At 40.0% G+C, this 26,045-nt stretch overlaps 5 protein-coding genes across 7 annotated transcripts in view; 3 read left to right on the top strand and 2 right to left on the bottom strand.

Annotated features, from left to right (window-relative positions):
- LOC307135895 (uncharacterized protein) overlaps nt 1-24,074 on the top strand; it is a 78,861-nt gene extending 54,787 nt beyond the window's left edge. Inside the window, exons 2-5 of the mRNA XM_079832609.1 lie at nt 10,261-10,311; nt 10,905-10,982; nt 11,076-11,133; nt 22,304-24,074. Coding sequence (XP_079688735.1) covers nt 10,277-10,311; nt 10,905-10,982; nt 11,076-11,133; nt 22,304-22,735 — 603 coding nt within the window. The 5' untranslated portion in view covers nt 10,261-10,276 and the 3' untranslated portion in view covers nt 22,736-24,074. The remainder of the gene's footprint in view (nt 1-10,260; nt 10,312-10,904; nt 10,983-11,075; nt 11,134-22,303) is intronic.
- On the bottom strand, nt 1,607-4,859 carry LOC307136220 (zona pellucida sperm-binding protein 4-like; the record flags this gene model as incomplete). The annotated part of the gene is made up of 7 exons (XM_079833024.1): nt 1,607-1,627; nt 3,726-3,873; nt 3,943-4,135; nt 4,222-4,379; nt 4,455-4,552; nt 4,624-4,800; nt 4,842-4,859. The coding sequence occupies 7 exons, from the start codon at nt 4,857-4,859 to the stop codon at nt 1,607-1,609; spliced, it is 813 nt and encodes a 270-aa protein (XP_079689150.1).
- LOC307135894 (zona pellucida sperm-binding protein 3-like) lies at nt 6,831-17,903 on the bottom strand. 2 transcript variants are annotated; one of them, XM_079832608.1, is made up of 8 exons: nt 17,652-17,903; nt 8,724-8,842; nt 8,547-8,650; nt 8,297-8,474; nt 8,089-8,206; nt 7,930-8,012; nt 7,767-7,858; nt 6,831-7,692 (listed from the first exon to the last, which is right to left on the bottom strand). In XM_079832608.1, exons 2-8 carry the CDS (start codon nt 8,840-8,842, stop codon nt 7,622-7,624), a joined length of 765 nt encoding a protein of 254 aa, XP_079688734.1. In that variant the 5' UTR covers nt 17,652-17,903; the 3' UTR covers nt 6,831-7,621. The 2 variants fall into 2 exon arrangements, with proteins under 2 accessions (XP_079688734.1, XP_079688733.1); XM_079832607.1 differs by having other exon boundaries at nt 7,536-7,692; nt 7,767-8,012; nt 17,652-17,839.
- LOC307135892 (putative nuclease HARBI1) lies at nt 14,605-15,603 on the top strand (the record flags this gene model as incomplete). Its single annotated transcript, XM_079832605.1, has 1 exon — nt 14,605-15,603. The coding sequence occupies one exon, from the start codon at nt 14,605-14,607 to the stop codon at nt 15,601-15,603; it is 999 nt and encodes a 332-aa protein (XP_079688731.1).
- Nucleotides 24,075-25,584: 1,510 nt separating the features above from the next.
- The window catches only part of ptpn21 (protein tyrosine phosphatase non-receptor type 21), a 68,032-nt gene continuing 67,571 nt past the window's right edge, over nt 25,585-26,045 (top strand). For both annotated transcript variants that reach the window (XM_079833211.1, XM_079833210.1), the window contains exon 1: nt 25,585-25,778. The gene's annotated coding sequence lies outside the window, so the exon portion shown is untranslated. The remainder of the gene's footprint in view (nt 25,779-26,045) is intronic.

The following is a 26,045-nucleotide window of genomic DNA, read 5'->3' as shown; positions in this document are numbered from 1 at the left end:
AATCTTGTCTCTGTGAGAATATGCGCCGAAAGCTCGTCAGATTTTACTTACACTTTCACCGACTTTCGCGCACATTGCGTTTTTGTGTGATATCCACTGACTCGCATTCATGATTTAAAACGAAAAGTAAAAAAAAATCTATAGGCTATTGCGCCATGACATTTCATGACAACGGTTCACATTTTTCCCATGATAATAAAATTCAGTAAATATTAAATAATAAAATATAATAATTTGTGAAAGTAAAACAATTAAATTAATATTCAAAGTTAAATGAATAAAAGAGGCACTGTGGTGGTTTGAACGTCTTAGATTATCCATTTTACAACACGAACTGGAGGCAAGCAACAGTTTGCTAAATTACTGCTATTTGATGACTGCCTACAGAACTTAAAGATCTCCCTCTTTTTGTTTTCTTTCTTGCTGCATTAAAGATGAAATGTCGCATGAGTCAGAATTCAGCTCCAAATCGGACGAAAATCGCACAGTGTATGCTAGGGCTGAACGATATATCGTTATCGTATCTATATCTAGATATGAACTTTCAAGATATTACTATCGAAAAAAGCAACGATATAGACAATATAGATTTCCCCTCTCCGCGCTCGCCCTGCATACAACTCTGGCAGTCACAACAAACATCAGTTTTACGAGTGCCCTTGAATGCACCGCTAAAGCCAGCGTGCACACACTACCAGGGGCGTGGGAACTGTATTGTGAGAGGGGGGGCGGGGTTTCCATGGTGACGCGTCATTGCTTGTCACGTGACACACCGCAGCAGCAACAGCGCTGAATGAATGATGATCTGCTTTTATGTCATTTTTTCCTTTTTTATTCAGAATATTCACAAATGTGTTAGCTATGGCATGAAATATCTGATATTCCGATTGTCAAATACATGCAAGTGGAAGTATATTGTTGTTTAAACATCTTTATAACGATCGCGTTAGTTGAGCTGTATGCGCGATGGTTGCCGCCGTGTTAGTTTGTGCCGCAGACGCAGTTCAGAGAATCGGATCTGTTGGATTTACAACCTCTATGTTTACAACACGTGAATTCATCCACTTCTCCTGAAATACTTAAAAGTAAGTGGCTGGTGAACTGGGAATAGAATAGAGTAAACTTTGAAGTAACTTACACAATATGTATCTGATATAAATAAAACGTGTCGAATTATAATGGAAAGGATTATTATTACCTCTTCCATAGACATCAGTGTGTATTTTACAAACTCTAAATGTATTTTTTTTTTAGTACTTATGTGAATTTATATGTTTGAAACCTAAAATAAACAGTATGTGGTTGAAAACACTGAAAAGTTGTGATATATGACAGCTCTGAGCGCGCCTGTCTCTGGCTAAATTCAACATTTGATGCACTTGATCATACGCTCCAGGGACCAGCCTAGACTGATTACACCTGTGTGATCGTACATGCGAAAGGCTTAAAAACAATACATTTTCTGACACAAATTGTAGGCTTAAATCAAACACATTTTAATTCAGATTTTGGTTTTCACCGAACACGTAGTCATATCGTATTGTATCGATATCGAGATATCTGGCATGAAAATCGAGAAATGAAATTTTGTCCATATCGTTCAGCCCTAGTGTATGCCCAGCTTTATCTGACAAATCGAGGGGGACATTTACATGACACCATTTTCAAATAAAACTTTAAATGCATTGTGTTCATTTACACAACAACAGTGCTTTTGTGGGCCTTAAAAATGCAAACTTTTAAAAACAGGGTTTCAAAGTTTTTGAAAATGAGACCATTATTGTCTCCATGTAAACTACAAAAACATGAATTTGTGAAAACTGTGACATCATGCGCATGCATATTGCGTGTTTAGTCTATAGGCACGTAGTGTTTCTTTGCAAAGTGTCATCGCCATCTACTGGATTCTCTGCAGAGATTCTCCTAGAGATTTAATCAGATCAAAGTCATATTTGCACAGTCTAATCTAAAGGCCTTGGTGATGTTTTCCCTTAAGGTCGTGTCAGTGGCGGCCTCACAAAGATCGATGGTTCGCCATGACACAGGAAGCTGTTGTAAGTCGGGCATACAATGTCCGATCTGCCCCAAACTTCAGATGTTTGATAAGAGTCCTGGCCTGAAGACATCTACATATGAGTTTCAGAATTAGGCATGGCAAAATGGCTCGATAGCGCCACCTACAACATTTCAACGAAGTGCCCCTCCCGCTACGTTTCACGTACAGGTATGAAATTCGGTACACAGCCCAATACCTACAAAAAATCTCCTGGTACAAAATCAACGACACAGAGGGAAGATAGTGAGGGAAGGGCATGAAAAAGTGAATTGAAACACAGTCATTCATTTTTGTCCACTTGCCCTCAGCTTCTTATTCTTTAACATCAGCAGTTTATGCAACTGGCCACAGACCTACGTTTTCTCAAATTTTCCGCCAAAATGTCTCTAGGAAAAATGTGTGACACAAAGAGCAAGAAGAGTTAACAGGACTAAGACTTAAGTTAATGATGGGACACTAAAATGGACAAATATAATGGTAGACCCCATTTTGAAATGTGTATTTCACAAACCTAATACACCAACAGTTAGCTCTTCAAACCAGTTAAATAGAATTCAAATGGGATGCATTTCCTTGACAGCATGGATACTAGTCAAATTGCCTTCCACGTTCTGTTTTTAATGGTGCAACAACAAGCACAGACAGTTAAACAAAGTAGCTTATTGTCCAAATCTACAGAAGCGACATGGTTTAGACCAGTTAATGTCACACTCTGGAAACGGTTTATAAAGACCCCTTTCATGAGTGAAGGTTAAAAGTCAAAAAAGTTTAAAACATTTTAGACCGCATTTACACCTGTATTTAGCATAGTCCACTTGTGATTGGACTGATAAACGCTTTAGTACCAGGTGTAAACAGGCCCTCAGACAGCAACTCAGGTGTGATACACCAGTTAAGGGACTAAACCAGCTTTTATTAAAGCACCAGTCTACTTTTCAATAAACATTGGGGCTAGCCTAAAGAAAAAAGGCTGGTCACAGTTTGGGATTAAAAAGGACAATGCAGGTTGATACTGATTTCATTGCAGATGCAATGCTGTACTTGCATGACTTCGGGGGGCTTTCAAATAGCATTAGCAAAAAACAGAGGGACTTGGCATGCTTGAATATCAGTACAAGCAGTTATGTTAGTCCAGCCATAAAGCCACAAGTAGAGACCAAAACAGATTCCATTAAGAACAGGGACCCAGGTTAGCAACTGGAACTTGGCTTGTTTAGTTCAAGTCAAGCATAACCTTGAAGCAAAAAAGGGAACTCTGGTTTAGTAGTGTAGCCCAATAAATCAAACTGAGAACAGTCATGAAAGATCAATACCAAAGAGACAGTTGAGTTGAGAAGTTTATTAAAACTACTAAAGTCACATGACCAGGTTAACTTCTCCACTAGACACCACAGTTTGCCCACTAGAGATGGTCTTGACGTTAGCATCTCTTCCTGGAAAAGAAATGGTAGAATCGTGAGGCATTTAAAAACCAAATTCTCATGGTTCCTGAAGTCAGTTTACAACAAGCACTCACTTTTCCTAGTGCAGCTTTGCTCACAGGAGCCAGAAGAGGGATGGCACACTGCTGTACTACAGTGGATGAAGATCTAACAGAGGGGGGAAAGGGATAAGCCACAGAAAGAAAAACACCTAATATTAAGGATTCAGGTAAGGCTGCAGAGCATACGGTTTCCTGTAGAGGAGCCAGTGATGCTGGATCCACAAATGTGAACATCTTCACAACAAAGCGCTTGTAGTGGGTTGGGAACTGAAGACCAGAAGATCCAGCCACCGGAACCAATGAGGTCAGGTAACGGTCATCCTGGTAAGGGCATCTGAAAGGTAAAGAGGCAGTCAGAAGTGCCTTACAGCACACTAGATGGATAAAGACTGGCCTTACTCACCCATCGACCAGAAGGTCCCACTGGGGTAGACTGAGTGGACTGGGGGTTGATGTCGCCCAGCAACGTCCCAGCATTAGGACAATGTTGGGGTCGGTCCTCTCCAAAATGCGCACCTCAACATACACAGGCTCCCGCAGGACTTTTGTGACGGGATAATCAGCATCACCGTAGTAGGACGTGTATGCCTCATCCCCTGAGGAAGAAAACCAGCGTTTAACCAGAAACTGCTGCAACCTGGAGTTTTAGAAAATACTTATGCATACTTGGACAGACACTTACCTTCTGCACAGCCTTTGGTGACACATTGACCATTTGCCAGTCTAAGCTCCACCCTGAGGGGTCCAGAAGCCGCTACTGGTGGAGGTGCAGGAACAGTGTTGACCTCCACAACCAGAGCTTCCACAGAAGTAGCAGAGTACCTACACTGGAAGAGAAGCCTAGACAACAAATAGTGAGCTTGTAGCCTTTGTCAAGGATTCATATTTTTTTTCTAAATAAAATAAAATGCCTACTCAAAATGGCTGTCCCTTGTGATGGAACCAAGTGGTCCGACACCCACTTCATACGAGGAGGTCATTCGGTTTTCATACACCACATATCCACCGTCCTCCTGCAAATAGTAACTGTTGGCATCCAGGCCATTCTAAGCCATGCAGAACAGAACCACAAGCAGCTACTCACCATCATGCTTGTGCCACATGCAGTGACAGGGAACTGGTATATAGCAAAGGAAGGTGTGGATCCCACAGGACTGCAAGGTGGGTCGTTTCCACCCAGGAGACGGACTGAATCCAGGCTCAAGCGAGGTAGTGTAACATCTCTTGCCACCACTACCACAAACTGACCATCTCTTATACACTGGACAGTCACTGGAACAAGGTACAAGAGCAGGTTATTACTGAGGAGTGGTTTAACATGAACACCTTTGCATTGACTCACTCTTACCTGCCTTCCCATAGAAACACTGCTGTCCGTTAAAGCAGCAGTTGATAGCGTCACACTCAGCACCACTGATACCAGGTGGGCCACATTGGATCTGCTCATAATCAGCTACAGCACATTTGTCAAGGGGCTCTGCCTGCGCCACTGGCTGCTTAGACTGAACCTGCTGATGAAACTGTTGACTAGCTTGTTGTTGAACCTGCTGAGGAAACTGTTGACTAGCTTGTTGTCGAACCTGCTGAGGAAACTGTTGACTAGCTTGTTGTTGAACCTGCTGAGGAAACTGTTGACTAGCTTGTTGTTGAACCTGCTGAGGGAACTGTTGACTAGCTTGTTGTTGAACCTGCTGAGGGAACTGTTGACTAGCTTGTTGTTGAACCTGCTGAGGATACTGTTGACTAGCTTGTTGTTGAACCTGCTGAGGATACTGTTGACTAGCTTGTTGTTGAACCTGCTGAGGAAACTGTTGACTAGCTTGTTGTTGAACCTTCTGAGGAAACTGTTGACTAGCATGTTGTTGAACCTTCTGAGGAAACTGTTGACTAGCATGTTGTTGAACCTTCTGAGGAAACTGTTGACTAGCTTGTTGTTGAACCTTCAGAGGAAACTGTTGACTAGCTTGTTGTTGAACCTTCTGAGGAAACTGTTGACTAGCTTGTTGTTGAACCTTCAGAGGAAACTGTTGACTAGCTTGTTGTTGAACCTTCTGAGGAAACTGTTGACTAGCATGTTGTTGAACCTTCTGAGGAAACTGTTGACTAGCTTGTTGTTGAACCTTCAGAGGAAACTGTTGACTAGCTAGCTGTTGAACCTTCAGAGGAAACTGGGGCAGATTACTCCACTGTGGAACAGCATGACAAAAAGCACAAAACCACACACAAAGTGCCAGCGATTGAACAGCACACCAGCTTCCTGCCATTGTTCAACAGCTAGTCACACTGTTGAGATGATGCCCTTTGGTCTTTTTGTATTCTACAGATTTTGGCTAATTAACGATAATCCCTCCCTCTTCATGAACAGTCATGATTCTCCAGACTTGCCCAAATGGGAGCTTATGCTACCAGAAAATTCTCATCAAAATGATACGCATGTGATGTAGGCCTATATTGACTCCAATTAGTCAGATTTGTCATATTGAAGACAAATAAAAAGGTTCATGCTCAGGTTTGCTACTGGAGCTTGCCCAAAGTACTTTGGGTAGATGTTTGGTGCATTCCGCTTTGCTTGTAGACATGCAGAAATGCTAACTAGCATTACTACTTTTACAATATCTTTATATGGCAGAAATAGTAAGAGTAGTCTGTAGTTCCAAATTTAGCAACACACTCACAAACCTCCCTAAGCACTTCCCCTCGGGGCAATCCCTGTCGCCAGTTTGAAGTGTTCCACAAGTGGACAAGAGAGGTTTATGTGGACAGACCTTCGACTCCTTAGACAGAGGGGACCAGTCTACTCATATATACTTTAATTACAAAATAAATGTAACCGTAATCAGTTACTTATGAAAATGTTCATTATTACAAAGGGGGTTACATCTGAATATTTTCTGTAAAAAGCTAGGATATGTTGAATAATATGAATTTGTTGCTTTGCCTGTGCAGGATGCCTCTTGCCATTTACAGTGTTTTTTTTATATCCAATTGCTAGGACCCATTTCTCAATACTTAGGTCACTTTTTCAAAACTCTTCACACAGTTCTCCTAACAAACTTTCAGCTCGGCACAGCAGATCATTTCACATTCAAAATGCACTAAAACTACCAAAACACAATTCTTTCCCCTAGCAAAGGTTTTCAACCAACACGCACACACACTTTGTCAATCCCCAAACGGACGAGGCGTTTATACTTGACGCACTCGCCGTTGTACTATTCTGTGAAACGACAGAGGGCGACTCGGAGAAATTGTTCTATAAACCATCAGGAAACAGCAGTGAGAGAAGAATGTAGCTACACAGGTGACCATATTTATTTGAATAAACTTCACCAAAAACCACACTACAAAAGAATCGTGTAAAACTCAGTAAACCTTGATTGCTAATCATGAATACGGTGTATGCTTTCGATTTACCCCGAAAGAAAGTGAAATATGACAACCTGCCCCATAGGTGGGGCACATTAACATGACAGCTTGATGTTATCAGATACAATCAAATAAAACAACAAGACAAAATACAAATTAACTTTCAAATAAAATATACTAATTTCTTCTGAACATTGACTGTCATTCTTTCCTCAATAGAATAGCATAGTTCTAATAGGGGCACATTGTAACAGTTACAACATGCCCCACCTGTGCAACTGGGATTTAAACCCGTCTAGTGTCTTCTGCTGGTTAGAGCAGCATTAAAAGAACTCTCAACTTGGTCTTATTTTCAATAAACTTAAGAAATGTACGTCTGTTATGTTAAATGTTCAGTGAGAGCGTCCAAAGAATTATTAATTGGTGCAGTTTCTCTAAATAATGTTGATATGGCAACTAGTAAATACATTAGGTTTCATCATCCCGGCATGTGTGGAAAGTTAACCTGTTACAACTAGCCCCGCGTTTAAATTCCAGACGGAGAAAAAGAATAACTTCTGTACCTCTGCAAGTCACATAGCATGCAGCCATAGGGTTTCAGACTAAATGGGACTTGCGAAGGTACAGTCAGTTCCACCACATTTGCAGAATAAGGCACTCTTTCCAGGTCAAAAGCAAAGTGACAAGTCAGATACAAGCAAGGATTGATGTCAGTTTTATTGAGAAACTTTCTTTTGCCCTTGAACAATTACAGGACCAAGTGTGGCCTTGCCTTCCCACTGAACACCTAGAGAGAAGAAAAAGAGCAAAGTTAGGAGCACTTAAAACATCAAAAGCAACCTTAAAGCAAGAGCTACCGACCTCCATAGGGAGAAGCAGCAATTCCACCATCAGGACCACATGTTGAGTCACAGCAACCACAAACTTGGTCATTTCCATCAGCAGCAAACCACCTGCAACAAGACAAAGCACTTTCAACATGAGCAAAGTCAGCTTTTTAAAAAAAAGAATAAGTGCAACGTACCCATTGGCAAAGGAACAGGATTTGCGCTGAGCGTCACTGGGTGCAGAAGCAATAGTTGCCTTCAGAACACATGTTATGTAGATCTACAAGGGATGACAGACAAGTCAGAAAACCAAAGCAGATGGGAAGAGAAGTCGAATTAACTCTTGTGGTACATACAGAAGGACTGGTGCTCTCCTGGAACATGAATGCCTCCAGCTGGAACTGGATCTTGTCAACCTGGGACCGAGGCATGAAGCGGGAGCTGGAAGCTGTAGCCTTGGCATCCACAAAGCACCTGACGACAAAGTCACCACAAAGAGCAACTCATGAAGGTTTAAAAAGAGCAAACAAAACAGTCCTATAGCATCAAGAGCCATGACCTTACCCATGATTCTCAATGAAGGAATATCTCGGAAGGGAGTTCACGTCAGGCACTTGAGTGGCCACACAGCTGTCCACAAACACACGCAGAGGCACATGATTGTACTGCTTCACAGATGCCTCGATGTTAATAACGCCACCCAGGAAATAGGAGTATGAAGGCCTCTGGTAGGACCAATCGTCTACAAAAGAGAAGGAACACCCTAGGAAGAGCCACATTTGCAAGGTCGAAGGTCCAAAGAAAGTGCACTTACCCAGCATGAGCTTCAGGGAGAACATCAAGACTTCTTCACCAACCTTGGTTGAGGCATAAGGGACCCATGTTGGCCTCAAGGCATCACTGCTTACATTGTGTAGCCTGTGGTTCATGAAAGTACCCATTAAATGGTCTCCCAGTTGCACAAGCAGTGAAAGTCACAGAGGCCACTTACCTTTGATAGTGGCATTGAACGCCAACAATTGCACCATCGGCCCTGGTAATCGGAGTACCTGCAAGAGCCTCAGGGGTGTAGGTAAGAGAGAAGGTGTAGACAAGCTCATCCTCATTCATCTGCAAGAGATTGAATTAGTTAAAACAAAACAGTTCCTCATGAAGATATGGTGAACTATACTTTTAAGAAATGTTTATGCCAGCTGCCCTGGCACTGCAAATACAACAGCCATGTGAACTGACACTCCTTGAAGAGGACTTTGGACATCCTAAACTACAACAGAAGATTTAAGAGTTCTTACCATCTGCACGCTGTTGCAGTCCTGTAATTCATACTCAAAGATGAGCACCCTAGACTGAGAGTCCTGTCCAACAACAGGACATCCACCTAAAGAAAGACCAGTTGGCTGGATCAACTGACCATTACTAAACAAGTCCTGCTGGACTTCTACAAGAACCCGGTTCTCTCCGCATTGAACCGCTACGCTGCTGGGAGTCACGGGTTGCCTCAACTGGAAGTCCACCGCCAACTCGCTCTGCACCTCGGGAACGACGGGATACCTCCAATCCAAAGGCTTCACTGGACCCTGCAACAGCTGCTTCTCCTGAAGGCCAAAAGGCTCCTGTGCAAGGCCTCTGGAGGCAGAACCCAAAGGACTCTGAAATGGAGAAGCCGCTTGCAAAGGATTCCAGAGCTCTGGAGCAGAAAAGGCAGGACTTCTGAAATCTGGATCTGATTTTTGCCCCATGCTTCTTGGACTGTACCTCAAACTTCCCCATGCATCAGGCAGATCAAACACAACAATCACAGCCACCACTAACACACCTTTCAGAAACTCCATCCTAGCCAACTTTGACACAAATGCCACAACACACACACCAGTGCTTGGCTTTGCCATTTTGTACAGCTTTGAATGAAGGTGGTTCCTCCCCTTTTAGTTTAATTGATTGCCTTTGATTCTCCTCTGGACCTGTAGAGTTTATGCATCTCTGGGACACACAGCTCTGCACAATTTGTATGGCTGCATTTACACTGGCACAAAAAAAATCTGATTTTTTACTCACATCTGACACAGATTGGAATTTGTTGCACACGTGTAAACACAAAAATATATATTTTTGCATCCATTCTGAGCCACTCCCAAATGTGGTTTTAAATCAGATACATAACCGATATCTGGACATCTGACCTGCGTCTAAATTCGAATATCCGATTCTCACTGGAATTCCAAGCCACCCCAAGGCCAGAGTAACACATTTGGCCACAAAGATGGCTTTTTATGTCATATTATGAAGCAGATGCGCCTGTATGAGCTCGCATTAAAACTACTGTTATTATCCGGTCTATCCGTTCTGTCTGATTTTGAGCTGCAAACATCCATGACAGATTTTTGTATATTATTGAACTTTTGCTACAGAGAAAACCAAAACAAATGAGACAGACGTTTCAAGTTATATATATAGTATATTTGCTGGTTTTCTTTTGCATGTTTACACGATTATACATAAGAGAAAATACTCTTTTCTTTTTGTTTCAGGGTTTCACCCGAAGGCATGAGATCCCCCATAATGAGAAAAGTTTCAGCAGAGTAAGTCTCCTGTATACATGAAATACTGAAATACATAAATTATAACACTAATGTGGCATTTAAACTGCTAATATTCATATTGTTAAAGGGGACCTATTAGTCTGTCAGTAATGCTCTGTTTTTTTCCTGTCTCTAATAAGGCCCCCCCTTCTGAAAAGCACACTGTGCTCTGATTGGTGGGCTGGATCAGTGTGTTGTGATTGGTCCAGCACTTAGACTTTGTTTGGGAAATGACCCGCCCCTTACCATAACCGCCAGTTTCAACACACTAGGCCCCGCCCCTTTATTCTGCATATTAATTATTTAAATGAGGAATATTATGACGTTTTTGTTCCCGGAAGAAACTCGAAGACTACAATGGAGGCGTTTCAGGAGTTCAGAAACACTGACACTGATATAGAGAAGAGCTCAAACAGCAACATCACACACTAAAGACAGATGAACATGGAGAAAAGCATAACAGGATCCCTTCAACATAGCAGAGACTTTTATAGATAATTATGTATTTGTATTACAGTCATAACAATCCATTTTCAGTTTATTCATGTTCTTGTGTCACTCTGTGGACTTTCTGAACTTGTTCTTTTCACCAGGGAGGAAGAATTGATGTACCTGGAGTTCATTACAGATGTGACGAATGAGATCCTAACGCAGGGCCTTTACTCTGACAGGTGTGTGAGATCGTTATTAATGTAGGAAGGCAAATTGCAAGGCATTTTTGTGTCACTTTTTGGTGCTCATCATCAGTCTAACGGTTCTTACAGGGTGCTGAGGAGAGTGTTTGAACGGCACATTGAGATGAACAGACATCGATTAGATGAGGTGAGGATTGTACTTTTATTTTACCTTTAGCCTGATGCTTTTATCCACTTAATTCCTGACGAGAGTCGACTGCGTTTTGAATTATGGGTGGCACTTCCGGTTTGGGGAACTTCCATTCAAAAATACATCATAAGGTTGCGCAACAAATAAAGCTTATCCGTCAGTTTGACCGAATGAAATGTCGATTTTCCTTCATGTTTTATTTTCAGACATCATGATCGGTATTTTAATGTGTTGAAGTACGTTATGAGCTATGTTATATCAATAATATCTATGGTAAGAGCTCTTTTCAGTCGCTGCATTCTTTTCCTCATGATTATTTAATTTTTTTCCTTTGTATTCCGCTGTAATAGTATGAAAAAGGACAACATATACGGCACATTTGTGGTCTGTCCTCCCGATTTAATTTACGATATATCCCATTAATAATTCACTGGAATGCACAAAGAATCTCTCGTTTTTCTCCTCAAATCCTCATGTCTCTTTCCAGATAAACAATTTATTATCTGTCAAAATTACGGAAATCACTTTGAAATAAATCAAGCAATACTGAAGTTAATGAACATGTTTGATTAAGACAACACATGTTAGATAATACAGATATTACCACAGTAATATTTATCCCGTCTGTTATTGCTGTGGAAAGAATTTTGCTTTTGGGGTTATTCATGGTCAGCTGAAAGTACCTTGTTGATGCTTTTACACTTTTAAATGTCCTTTTAATGTTCGATGGTTGAAGGGTGAGTAAAATAATGTCATCTCATTGTACCCAGTATAGAAAAATTGTATTATTGCGTACATAGAGCGAGTGTTTCACTGATTGTTTACAGCTTAACGGAAGTTACACCCATAATTCACGCAAAGCACCATGGGGCGTAGGAATAAGGTGGATACAAAGTGACTTAAAATGAGGAAAAGCACAAATTTTAACTAATCCTCATTATGGATTTTATTATTTTAAATATATTTGGTGATACTTTTATAGTGTATATTCAAGATATGGGGCAAAAAAGCCCCTTTTTGAGTTTTTGTCTCAGATATATATTTTGTCTTCATATAACAATCTGGATTTTCTGTCCAGAATAGCATGAGTGCAAATGCTACTGATTTTATACAACAGTTCAATAAATAATAATTTAATATTGTGTTATTTTAGACACAATATCATCTGTTTTGCTCAGTTTTGCCAACGAAAATATAACGACACTGGGCAACACAAAGTGGCGTTTCATTTCTGAATCCACGTTTTGAACAAATCGGGTCATTTATAAAGAGAGCCATTTAACTAATTTCTGAATGAATCAGCCATTTAAAACAATAAAATGAATGAATGACTTGATCATTTTATTTCTTATGTAGAATATAATTTCATTTTTTTAAATCATATTTCCATATTAATAAAAAAAAAAACATTAAAGCATCAAAATATTAAATATATTTCTTTCTGAAGCTACTTTTTGTAATATCTATTTGATGCTTTACTCAATAATGATTACACAATATTATCTTTTGGTGGTCCTTTTTCAGTTGTGTGATTAATTTGCCACATTGTGTAATTAATTAGATTAAAAATTCTAATCGATTGACAGCCCTAATGTATATATAATAGAGATTATGAAAAACTATATATAAACCACTGTTCAAAAGTTTGGAGTCACTACGATTTTTTTCAAGAAACATAGTAATACAAATTCTAAGAATAAAAATATGAAAATAGTATAAAAGTATAAGGTCACAGTTAGCTTTAGTCAGAATAAACATTTACAGATTATGGACATTTTTACAGTATTTTGAATAGTATGAATAAATATCAATATCAATATAAATATCAAAAGATTAGTCACAGAAATAAATTTCCACACAAATATGAAGCAACCGTTTTCAACACTGATAATAATCATAAATGTTTCTTGAGCAGCAAATCATCATATGAGAATGATTTGTGAAGGATCATGTGACACTGAAGACTGGAGTAATGATGATAAATTCAGCTTTGATCACAGGAATAAATTACACTTTACTATATATTCACATAGAGAACAGCTGATTTACATTTTAATAATATTTCACTGTTTTTACTGTATTTTGTTCAAATAGCTTTAGTGAGCAGAAGAAAACTTTGAACAGCAGTGTGTATGTTTATTTCTTTATATTTCAACATACAAATTATAAACTTTTCATTATATGGCTTTCAATTCCAAGCAGTTTTTTGAGCCAATCACCTGAGTTGTAGGTGTCATGTGACCCGTCACTCTATTAGGTGTGTTCGACATCGGCTGCGGCTGGATGCAACTGATCGGCGAGAGTAGCCGCGTGCAGGCGGGGAGGAGCTGCAAACACAGACGTGAAGTCGGACACTTTCTGCTCCCGCAGTGACGCTCGCGCTGTGTTTGCACACTTTATCAGCTGAAGTGAAATAAATGCAATATTTGGCAATACACAGATGTTTCAGAGACATTATTGTCATGTAATACTTTATGCACTGCTTAATACAGCGTGTGTTTTTACAAGAATAAAGTTCAACATATAAGCCTACACTATCAATGAAGTGGGTTCTATGTTTTTAATCAGTTATATTTTGATAAACATGACAATATAACATCGCGACTACATTAAAGGAGGTTTTACTGTTATAAAAAACAGATTTGTGCGCATTAGTGGAGCTGAAGGTTTTAGAATAAACACGAAACACACGTGATCGCTGTCATGCGGTGAATCTGGCCAATCGTGGAACGGCTGTGTCGTCATCAGAGTCCGTGCAGCCTCGAGCAGCCGCTCTGGAGAAACTGCACCGGCTGTATTCGCCGGCTGCTCTCGAATCGCTCTCGCGGCACTTTGTTGACATACGTCACTGTCACGTGGCGTCGGCGCTGCCTCAAGTCGGACAAAATTTCTAACCGGCATGCACTGCTTCAAGTCAGCCGCCGATCGGTCTGCGCATCGCTGGGTGAAGTCGAACAAGCCTATAGACAGGGTTCCCGCGTGGTCTTAAAAAGACTTACATTTCGAAATCAAAATTTTAAGCCTCTTAAAAAGTCTTACATTTGCTGAAGTATTGAGTTCTAGGTCTTAAATCATTTTAAACCGGTCTTAATTTTCCTACGTCCATGTAACGCTAATATAATTATTAAAGAATGAAACAGTAAAACAACATTAAAATCACCACAGTGTTACTTGGGAACATGTAGAACAAGAATCAGGTGGAGTTTGCAGAAAACAATTTGATATTGGCCCGGTTTCACAGACATGGCTTAAGCCTAGTCCCAGACTAAACTGCCCACTTGAGCTGTCTTAACTCAAAGCGACTTGCACAGATATATATTAAAATAGTCAAAGATTTAGCCTGTTCTGGATTAAACAAAGCCGATTGCAAGAGGAAGGATTATAGCTAGTCTATGACTAAATTGAATCTTAAATTAATCCTTCAAAGAGGCAGGTTTAACTCCTGCTTAGTACTGTTTGTGAGGGAGAATGGAAGATTTGGAATATCTAAATGAAAACCAACATGCACAACAGAGGCCAGCCAGAGTACTTGTGGATAGGAGTGATCCATTACATTACTTTGATGACGCAGCTTTTCAAGACTGCTTTCGTATGTCCAAGGAAAATGCAGTGGAGATAATATCTTTGCTTGAGCCTAGACTTTCCTGTCTGTCTCTGAGAGGAAGGCCTTTACCCATTTCTCTCCAAGTTCTGCTCACACTGAGGTTTTTTGCGTCCGGGACCTTTCACCGTGAATCTGGTGATTTGTGTGGTGCCAGTGAAGCAACTGTGTGTAGAATAGTTCACAAAGTCAGCAGAGCCATTTGTGAACTGAGGAGTCTTTACATAAAGTTTCCTGATGCTGCTCACCAAGCCAAATATAAAGTGCAATTCTATGAATATGGGCAATTCTGTATAGATGGATGTCATGTTCCTGTCAAGTGTCCATCAACCCCTGATGCTGAGGAGTACAGGAACCGTAAGAACTGGTTTTCTATCAACGTTCAGGGTGTATGCACACCTAATGTAGAGTTTTCAAACATTGTTGTGCGCTGGAAAGGTTCAACTCACGATTCAAGGATTTTTGTCAACTCTTCATTATGTGCTCAGTTTCAGAGTGGACTTCTACTTGGTGACAGTGGATATGGTCAGAGTAACTTTTTATTCACTCCATACATAAATCCCACAACAGCTGAGCAGCAAAGATACAACAGAGCTCATATCCGAACAAGAGGCATGGTTGAACGCATGTTTGGAATATGGAAAAATCGATTCCAGTGTTTACGTAATACACTTCGCTTCAGGCCAAGGAGATGCTGCAAGGTCATCATTGCTACAGCGGTGCTGCACAACTACCTGAAGCAGCGCTGCTGTCCTGATCCTCCAATGGAAGATGACGATGAAGCAGATGTGCCCATGACTGAGGCAGCCAGTGACCAACGAGGACTTGCACACAGAGTTGCTTTCACATTGCAGCACTTCAGCTAGATGAGATGCATTTCAAAATGGAATGTATTCATTATGCCTTGATAATTTTTGTTCTGTACAAAATTAAAATAGTGTGCAGCTAAATTAAAAAAAAATTACTAAACCAATACTGGTTGAAAATGTAGTTTGTGGTTGTTTGAATACACTCAGTCATGAATATCTAAATGACAAAAGGTTTATTTTTGTTTATACATCATATTGTTCACCATGGCTGGTAATCACAATTGCCTCCTTACTGTATCATTTTTGGATCATACCTCTTTCTTCCAACTTCATATCCAATTCAACCTGTAGAATTCTCATTTTCATTTCATGTTCTTCCTTCAGATATTTCATTTTTTCCTCATGAAATTCTCTGGCTAACTTTTCATGGATGGTCATCTTGCTTGTTCTCTGCTGAAAGGTGGTGGCGGCATCTTTTCTCAGGGATGCAGGAGCAGATGTGGAAGGCACACACTCAGTGTGCTCTGGCTTTTCCAACCCATTCAGATTCCTTTCTTCTGTGGGGAAAAACAGAAAGAATATGAAACAATGAAAGAAGAATAAAAATTGACAGAGTGGAATATATGTACCAAAGGAAGAAATCAATTTCTTTCTAACATACCATTTGTGGTCAGATCTTCATCTGAACTGTTCAAGTGATCATCATCTGGTATACCATCCAGAGGTTGCTGGTGCTGTATTATTCCAGACAGCAAGTCACTCAATTCATCAGTTTTGTCTTTATTTGGTGGTCCACCACCAGTAGTAAATCGCTGTCTTCTGAGCTCTGCATTCTGTCGTTTTATAGCCAGTTTAAGGTTCTTCCACAGAGTCTATACAGGCAAAAATCATTCATTATAAATTGTCCCAAAAATATGAATATGAGAAATGAGCAATGATAATAATGAAGAAATCTCACCTGAAGTTGTTGTATTGTTCAGTAGTGTGGATTTTACTTTCAATAACTGGATGGTTGGTCAAAATTTGTTCATACTCACTGAAGTTTTTGGAACGAATTCTTTTTGCATCTGCCATTGCTTTGTGTCAAAATGTACACCGATAATAATGTTTTCTGGTCCATTCCAGGTTTTTATGAGCACCATCAGCCCAACGGCATGTGCTTATACTCAACTTAATCAGGCCTATCCCAGGTGTAACGGTGGCAGGTCAAAAAAAATTAAATATAATATCTACTTTAACTTATACACAGTTCGGGCGCCAGACAAGCTTACTCTTGTCGAAATATAAATGTTATCTGTTGCTTTTTTACCCCCGGAAGGTCTCTATTAGCCACCGATTACAAACATAAATCAGTCTCAAACAAATATCTCATATTCATGGTTATATTTTTTCCAAACTAACACGAAAGCAAAAATAATCCAGAAGTTCAGTTTCATGTTATGAAATGTTTCTATATTTTCAAAAGAATGAATGTAGAAAAATCACAAAAAAAAGAAAAGAAAAAGTGAATAAATAATTTGGACAATTAATTAAACCCCAATAAGGGTCACATGATTCCCTCGACAAGAGGTGGAAACAGTAATAAGGAAAAGTATATATATATGTAGAGATCACCTTGGTTTAAATTAAAAGAAAAAAAACTCATTTGTTCAACACAATGAAAACAATAATTACAATGAAAACAAAAATAAATAAGTAAATAAATAGATAAATAAGAAAAAAAAATAACAGTCAAAATTGATGCAAGTATCGCTTAGAATACTCCTGGCAGATTCAACACCTTCAACCGTTCAGTCTCTCAATGCGAGCAAATTAAATAACAAAAGGAAATTCAACCAATCAGGTCTTTACAAAATTACAAAAATGTTTACACATTAAATCAACCCAAACACCTGGAGTTAAACAAAAGTCTTTGTCTTTGGTGTGATGTGATGAATGGGCGTGCTTGAAAGTTCAGGTATGTTTGCGTGTTGGTGTAGTTCGTGTGTTTGTGTGTGTGCGTGAAGAGCGCTGAGCTCGGGCCGGTAATGGCAGGAAGGAAACTGTTTTTTTTGTCTGTGGGAGTCTATTACGCTAAGGGAGTTTAAAACAGGGAGTTCGTTCACCTGAGCAGCTCACTCGCTCTCGTCAGCCACAAAGACGTCGTCACTCTGCAACCAGCAGCCGTGAGTGCATGCCGCACTACAGAGATCGCTATGGAAACTCGCGTCCGCTTCAGCGACCCGACTGGCCCAAACAGCAGTGATGCGTTCAGTCTCACCAACTAGGCGGTTTCCTCAGGTATGCGGGTTTTCTCCCTCTCTCTTTCCTTCTCGCTCTCCTCTTTTTTTTTTTTTTTTTTTCCTCCCGTTCCTCCTGTAACTCCTCCTTATATACACACATTTCCTATTTCCGGTTAATTTATTTCCCTCCTCCATCCGGCCACACAGCAAAAAAAACCTCCTTTTTTTTCGTACTGCCACACAGGTGTTCTCATTTAAGATTACTTAATTTACTCCAGGACTCTGTAGTCTCAGACTAACTAAGCTTATTTTAAGCCACGTTCATGAAAGGTACTTAAATGCCCCAGTTTAACTAGTACACATTAAGGCCTACTCCTGGCTTATGCTAAGCCATGTCTGTGAAACCGGGCCTTTATGTATTTTTTACACCTTTAGCCTACCACTAGTGATGGGCAGACCAAGGCTTCGTGAAGCACTGAAGCAGTTGAAGCAAATGTGTCATATTGTTTCGAAGCTTCGAATCAATCTGACACCCGTCTCTACGGCGCCATCTAGTGGTCATTTCCATGTGTTGATCTGGAATACCTTGACAATGATCCATGTAAAAAAAATTGTTTTTAACATCTGTCTGACAACTACATGATCTTGGTTTTGTAACCTGTAGCCTCGTCATTGTAAAGAACTATATATATTTTGTTTGTTATACAAAATGAACATTAATAAAATAAATAAAGCCACAATGTGTCACATTTGTCACAAAACATTTTTATTCAAAAATATTAATTGCTCTGCTGTTGAAGGACTCAGCTGACTTCTTTTTTTACATATAATTTCTCCAGCCTTTGAAAAAATCCTCTCACAAGGGACACTTGTTGCTGGCATGCACAAATATTTTTGGATGATGTAAATACATGGATGATGTATTGTTGCAGAAGGCTAGCTGCCTATCACAATACACACATCTCACTTTATTTGGTGCTTCCAAATGGAAATGCTCCCACACCACAGATGTACGGCATCTCTTGCGTGCAGCCTCCATTTTTATATATTCTATTAATTTATCTATCTATATATCACCTATGAATCTATATCTATATAATTCTATATATCTAACTTATGCGGTGCTATCTATCTGTCACTATCTAACTTAGCCTATATGAATGTGTCACTATATCTATCCTAACTATATGTCACTGTCTATACCTATCAGTCAATAGCCTATATCTAATTTACATCTAGCCTAAATATAACTAACCAAAGCGCACTATAAATCTCACTGCTATCACAAAATCACTGCTATCACAAAATCACTCTCCTCTCACAAAAACCCACGAGGTGAAGATGGATTTACTTCACTTTTAAACTGTGGTGAATTAGGTTTATACAGATGTGTGACTGTGTGGCTTGTTCCCGCCCCCTTTAATCAACGCAGTTTCGGAAGGCGCCACCTGATGAAACACTTTGAAGCTTCATTTAGCCATAGTCACGTGACATGGGTGTTTCGAATCACAGTTCGGAGCAGTGTTTCGAAACATCTGCGCTTCGGGATCTCGGCAAAGCCCCGAAACATCTGTTTCGCGTCTGCCATCCCTACCTACCACGCAACCTCATGTAGACGCGCAATATATTTTAGGCGTAGATAGCATGACTGCGTTTCTCCAAAGCGCAGATGGCGAGACCGCAGTGTTTGACTGAGTGTTGTTTTTTCAAACGCACATTGTAAGCGACTCAAACTCACAGTGTTTTTAGACGGAGCAGCGTTTACTGACTACTGAAGACTTATGCTGCGTTCACACCAAACGTGACTAGAGCGCCAGGAGCGAGTGATTTCAATGTTAAGTCAATTGAAAGGCGCGGCTGGAGATCTTGCAGCGAATTAGTGTCTGACGCCCGAGTTGAAAAATTGTAACTTTGACGTCAAATCGCGCCGAATTAACCAATCAGGAGCCGGCTCGCTGCTGTCGCGTGGTGAAGTGACGTGATGAGAAACCCTGCATAAATTAAAAACTATTGTGTCACGAAATGAGATTAAGACTTTTTCAGGTGAGAATGTAGTTGTTTAAAGCTCAAATCTGTGGTTTATTTATAAAGCCTATTTAAAAAAAAATGATCTTGTGTTTGTGGAGTTGTGAGCTCCAGGCGATCACCGGGTGCTCAGCGCTCATTAACCCCAGCCAGAGCAGCCTTTCCTCGGCCAGTCCTTCTGACGTCTGCCGCTGGCTCTGATGTCTCTGTGGTGGTTCATCTTGTGTGGATCTAACGGCCCATCTTTGCTCTCATGAATCTATAATTTGTTGTCTGCCAAATCGTTTTGACTGAGGGAAAAGATAAATGTTTTAAGGATATTTAAATATACATGCAGTGAAGATAATGTAGGAGTTGCCTGGACCACATTTGTGTGGCTATTAATGTTTAATATATATTTTTAATGTAAATGAAAAGAGGCAGAGTGGTGTTTTATGACATATTTCTCTTGGAGCGCCTTGAACGCGCGTCTATTTCGCTTCAAAGGCTCAATTTACACGCGCATCCAATTCGCCGTAGACGCACGAATGGATTCAAAATGTTCAAGCGTCCAACTAGACGCGGTAGACGCGATTTTAAAGCTCTTTTCGCGTTTGGTGTGAACGCAGCATTAGTACACAATGTAACTACAGAAGAGTCAAGTTTTAAATAGGAACTATATCGAAACTCTTTGGTCATTTTTTGAGCGAGATGCTAACGGTCTAATCAGATTCAATGATCTATGCTAAGCTATGCTAAAAGTGCTACCGCCAGACCCGGAGATCGGCTGAATGGATTCAAAAACGGTAAAACTCAACTGTTCAACTCTAGAGGAGACAGAAAATGAGCCTATTTTCAAAAAAAAGTGGAGTGTTCCTTTAAAAAGGTCTTAAATTTGACTTGGTGAAACCTGCAGAAACCCTGTATAGAGATGCGCTGTGTATGAAATACTACATTTTAATTTATCTGGTCTCCTTCCCTGCGCATCACTAACTTTAACCCTCTGGGGCTCTTCGGTCATTTCTGACCCGAATTTTTTTAAATAAAAAAATTTAAAAATCGTAGCTTCATCTGAATGGTCCGAAACTTGGTGACTTTATTGGTACTTGGTATATGAACACCCCCAAAAATTGGGGACAGGATTTGAAAAGTCTAAGTGGTCGTAAAATAGTCACACTCAGGACCTTCGGGTCAAAAATGACCCCCATAGGAAATGAATGGGAAATTGGCAAAAATATGAAAATAGAGTTTTTTTGTGCATACAATCTACAAATCAGCCAGGATGCAGAAAAAAAGGACTCAACTGTGCAGTCCATTCCAAAAGCTAATTGTGTTTGTGTGTGTGTGTGTGTGTGAGTTTTTTTATCTGTTTTGCACTCTTGATGTTTTAGAGATTCACCCCTTCAGTCCTTTTTTTCTTTCTTTTCCTTGAGTCCTTTTTTTCTGCATCCTGGCTGATTTGTAGATTGTATGCACAAAAAAAAACTAATTTCCCATTAATTTCCTATGGGGGTTTTGACCAGAAGATGTGTGCCTATTTTTTTTTACAACCACTTAGACTTTTCAAATCCTGTCCCCAAGTACCAATAAAGTCACCAAGTTTCGGACCATTCCGATGAAGCTACGATTTTTAAAATTTTTTTATAAAACGCAAGATCCACTATAGTGGTAAAAATTTCCTATTGCGTGATTAAAATGCTCAATGTGTCCACCGGACGGCACCGATCTCATTAAAAAAATTGCTTTCATGAGGCCTAGGCTTGACTCTAAAATGAAATACAGCTTTAATAAAAAAAAAAAATGGTAACACTTTATTTTGATGGTCCCTTTTGAACAATATGTTGACTATAAGTAAATTTGCAACTACATGTCAACTAACTCTCATTAGATTATCAGTAGACTGTCTGCTTAATGTCTGCTAACTCTTTATTGTGATGGTCCTCCAACAGACATTCTACTGACTATAAGTAACTTTGCAAGTACATATCAACTTATTCTAACCCTAACCCTACCAGTCTACTAATACTCTACTAACACTCTAATGAGAATTAGTAGACATGTATGTGCAATGTTATTTATAGTCAACAGAATGTGTTAAAGGGACCATCAAAATAAAGTGAAACCAAAAAAAAAAAAAAAAAAAAAAAATTATATATATATATATATATATATATATATATATATATATATATATATATATATATATATATATATATATACATATACATTTTTTTATTATATTCAATAGGAAAAAAATTGGTCATAATTATTGCTTAAATATTCATTATAAATAATACAATTATCTCAAAAAAACAAAAAAGAAAAAATATTATTGAACAAAAATATATATTTCATTGATTTTACTCAAATCTTTTTTTAATTTTAATCCCGCCCTCCGGGTCATTTTTGACCCGAAGGTCCTGAGTGTGACCCATAAATGAAGAACCCCAGAGGGTTAAAGTGGCTTGGATTAGAACCCACGGCGTCACTTCCTTCCTCAACCGCTCACATCTCTCTAATATTCCCAACAGAACAAAATGCGGCACCTTCTAGACAATCTTCAGAAGGACCTGCAAACTCCTCCTGCCGCCTCCCTCCCGTCTCTGGATGCAGAAGAATCCCACAGTCCTGTGAAACGGCTCCCGTCAGACGATGTGGATTCTCTTCTTCATCACGGGTTTAACGAGGAGCGAGGACAGAGCGAGGACGTCCCTCCTGCTGTCGCGTCCACACCGGCAAACCTCAGCCTGGACCCGGACTTCAGTCACATCTTCCTCAATGACGACCAACATCTCACCTGTGCTGCGGAAAATCCCAGGATCCCTGAAGACGAGACTGAAGTGCTAGGACAGGTCGATGAACTCGGGAGAATCCTGGCGGAGTCTTTAAGCGTGTCCGAAACTCAGCAGGACGTGCTTGAACCGGAGCAAACGAGAGGCGACATCAGTGATGATGAGTTCTGATGTGTCTCTGTGGGATTTCAGGTTTACTTTTTTAATACTATGAAAGGAAAAGGCTGTGTGTGTTTTACAGGAATCGATAGTTATACTAAGCCATTCCAGTATTATTTCAGCACGTTATGTGCGGGATTCAGTGCTTTCCTGAATTTTTCTGTTCATAATGTTCTGCTGTTTATTGTTTATTTAGTCCGATTAAGATCCAGAACTCTTGCTGTGACTGACTGGTTTAGTTTGTGAAGCTGCAGTATTCATATTCAGTGATACTTCACAAAGGGCATTTCTGTTTAAACGTTTATTTAAACTTTGAAAGACTCCATCTTTAGAGCTTTTGTATTTGTTAGACACACACACACACACAAACACACACTCACACAATCTCAAACTCTCACACACACACTTGCACACTCACACAAACACACACACTCACACACAAACACAAACTTGCACTCTCACTCACACAAACTTGCACACTCACACACACACACACCCACACACAAACTCACACACGCACATTCACACAAACACACACTTGCCCACTCACTCACACAAACACACACTCACACAAACTCACACACACACACAAATTAACACAAACACACACACAAACTTGCACACTTATTCACACAAACAAACACACACAAACACACATGCACACACTTGCACACTCGCTCTCACTCACACACTTACTCACAAACACACACTCACACACAAAAACACACTCGTACACAAACAGACACTTGCACACTAACTCACACAAACAAACACAAAAACACTTGCACACAAACACACACTTGCACACACACTCACACAAAAACACTTGCACACAAAAACCACTTGCACACTCACTCACACAAACACACACTTGCACACTCACTCAAACAAACACACTCGCACACAAACACACACTTGCACACTCATTCACTCAAACAAACTCACACACACTTGCACACACACACACACACTCACGCACACATACTCATTCACAAACAAACGCTTGCACACAAACACACACACACACACACTCGCACAGAAACACACATACAGACTCGCACACTCACTCACACACACACACATACTCACACACTCACACAAACACACACCATAAAATATATATAAATATAATAAGTTTACTTATTAAATGACCAATGGAATCCGTCAAAGCCATCAATAACGAGAGGTCAGTCTACATTTGTTTTAGTTTACGATGCACATAAAAAAAAAAAAATCGCAGTATTCATATCGAACGCTTTAGTAGACATAATAAAGCTGTCTTTACAGGGATCACGAGTGGCTTTAACAGTTGTGTGTACTTTGAGTGCTTGTTTCGCTGAAACACACAATATAACTGACATGGTTTGAGCACCTGCTGATTTGATTGTCTACTGAGTGTTTGGCCTTTTTAACTACTGAGAAATGAAAATCTTTGTATTTTTATATTTCAAATGACTTTTACAGACTACTGTATTTTTGTTGTATGGAATAGCCTATAGATAATAAAATGTTTTGCAGTCACATTTGGTTCATGTTTATTGTCTATGAGAATTGAATCACATCAGCAAAGGATAACATTAAACATGTTCAAGAGTTGGATTCCTTGTATGGGCACTTCTGGGTTATTGGGAAGCCGAACAAGATTATCTTTCCCTCTCAACCAGAAACACACTTCTTTAGTGACATTGTTGATTTTGTGATCTAAAAACAAAATGGCCGCTCGTCATTCAGCAGCAGCGCTGCCGAAGCTTGATGATGGGCAGCTCTTGATGGGCGCGCACACACACACACACACACACACGTCTATCTCTCTCTCTCTCACACACACACACACACACACACATCAACCCGAGCAAGAGCCGCCCATTATCGAGCTTCGTTCGGGTTACAGGAGCTGTCGGCAGCGCTGCTGTTGAATGACGAGCGGCCATTTTGTTTTTAGATCACAAAATCAACAATGTCACTAAAGAAGTGTGTTTCTGGTTGAGAGGGAAAGATAATCTTGTTCAGCTTCCCAAATAACCCAGCATTAAGGAAAAATTGGATGCAGTTTGTGTTTCCGGAGTTCTGCAAGTGTGTGTGTTTGTTCCCGGTCAAGAGTGGAAATCGCAGGCAGTGAGTGAAATGTATCAAATGTGTGTGTGTGTTGTTGGCAATCGGCACATAAGTGCATACAATATGAACATCAACGTATAGTGAATCAAAAGTTATCCAGGGATAATGCCATGATGTGTGTGTGTGTGTGTGTGTGCGCGCGTGCTCGTGTCTCTTTAGCTCCGCCCACTGCACGCCTCCACGAGCTCGGCTGTTTTCTGAAAGAATTGATACAGCATATCTGTCTTTTATAAATATGATAGACCTAAAGACTCTTGGGAGATTTAAAGGATCAACACTACTCTACAGATACACAAGATTAACATGAGACTGGCAGAAACTGTGTGTGTTATGTCCCCTTTAACAGATAACCAGGCACAAATATGACAACACACAGACCCGCAAATCCTCAAATGATAATACAGTCTTGTTTATCACTGCAAAAACAGAAAGCACGGAGTTTCGAGTGTGGTAATGTGCAGTTATTATTCACATGGCTTTACAGCAGCTGCTCTCATTCCACGCATTCCACGCACCTGACGTAACGCGCGCCCTGTATCGAGGCGCAGCACTATTGTTCAATTTATTAATCTTATCTCAATCTCCAATCAAATCTGACAACATCTTGCCTCTCCCAAAAAAATCTAAAAAGCATTTCTACCTGTTCCCCATCAAAAGCGGTTCTCGTGGATGTGTTGAAAATGTGGGAAAAGCGGTAAAAATTCATGGGTGTGAGAGAAAATAGAGCCGCGGATGAATATGATCCCGCTCACCTTTCCTCTGGTATTCCGAGCGGATGTGACGCAGCAACAGGAGTGTGACCCGAGGAACCTCAAACATGCGTCAATCCCGAAAAAATAAACTCCACCAAATGTCGGATTATTACCGAAAACCGTAATTCATACTCCAAAAACTACCCATGCTATAATTTCAGGATATAATAGCTCAGATAATCCAGCAGGTAAGCGGCAAAGAGCCGTTAAAACTATTCCTTTTCACAGTTGTTAGCAGTGTTAGCCTGCGCGCGCTCTTAAAACTCATAATTCACGCTAAAACTCAAAGTATCTCAATAAATCACAAGTATTTAGACGTTTAAATGTGTGTTTGAGGACTTTGGCGTCTTATTTAATGAAGTGTACGAGTCCTGTTGGGATGCGTGCGGTTTTGCGGTCACTTGTTGCTCCAAAAGTTAGTCAGACATGTTTGATGTTTGTTTATATTTCGCAAA

Source organism: Gobio gobio, assembly GCF_949357685.1.
Source record: "Gobio gobio genome assembly, chromosome: 13".
Taxonomy (NCBI): domain Eukaryota; kingdom Metazoa; phylum Chordata; class Actinopteri; order Cypriniformes; family Gobionidae; genus Gobio; species Gobio gobio.
The sequence above is the reverse complement of the archived record's forward strand: the minus strand, read 5'-3'. Positions and strand labels throughout refer to the sequence as shown.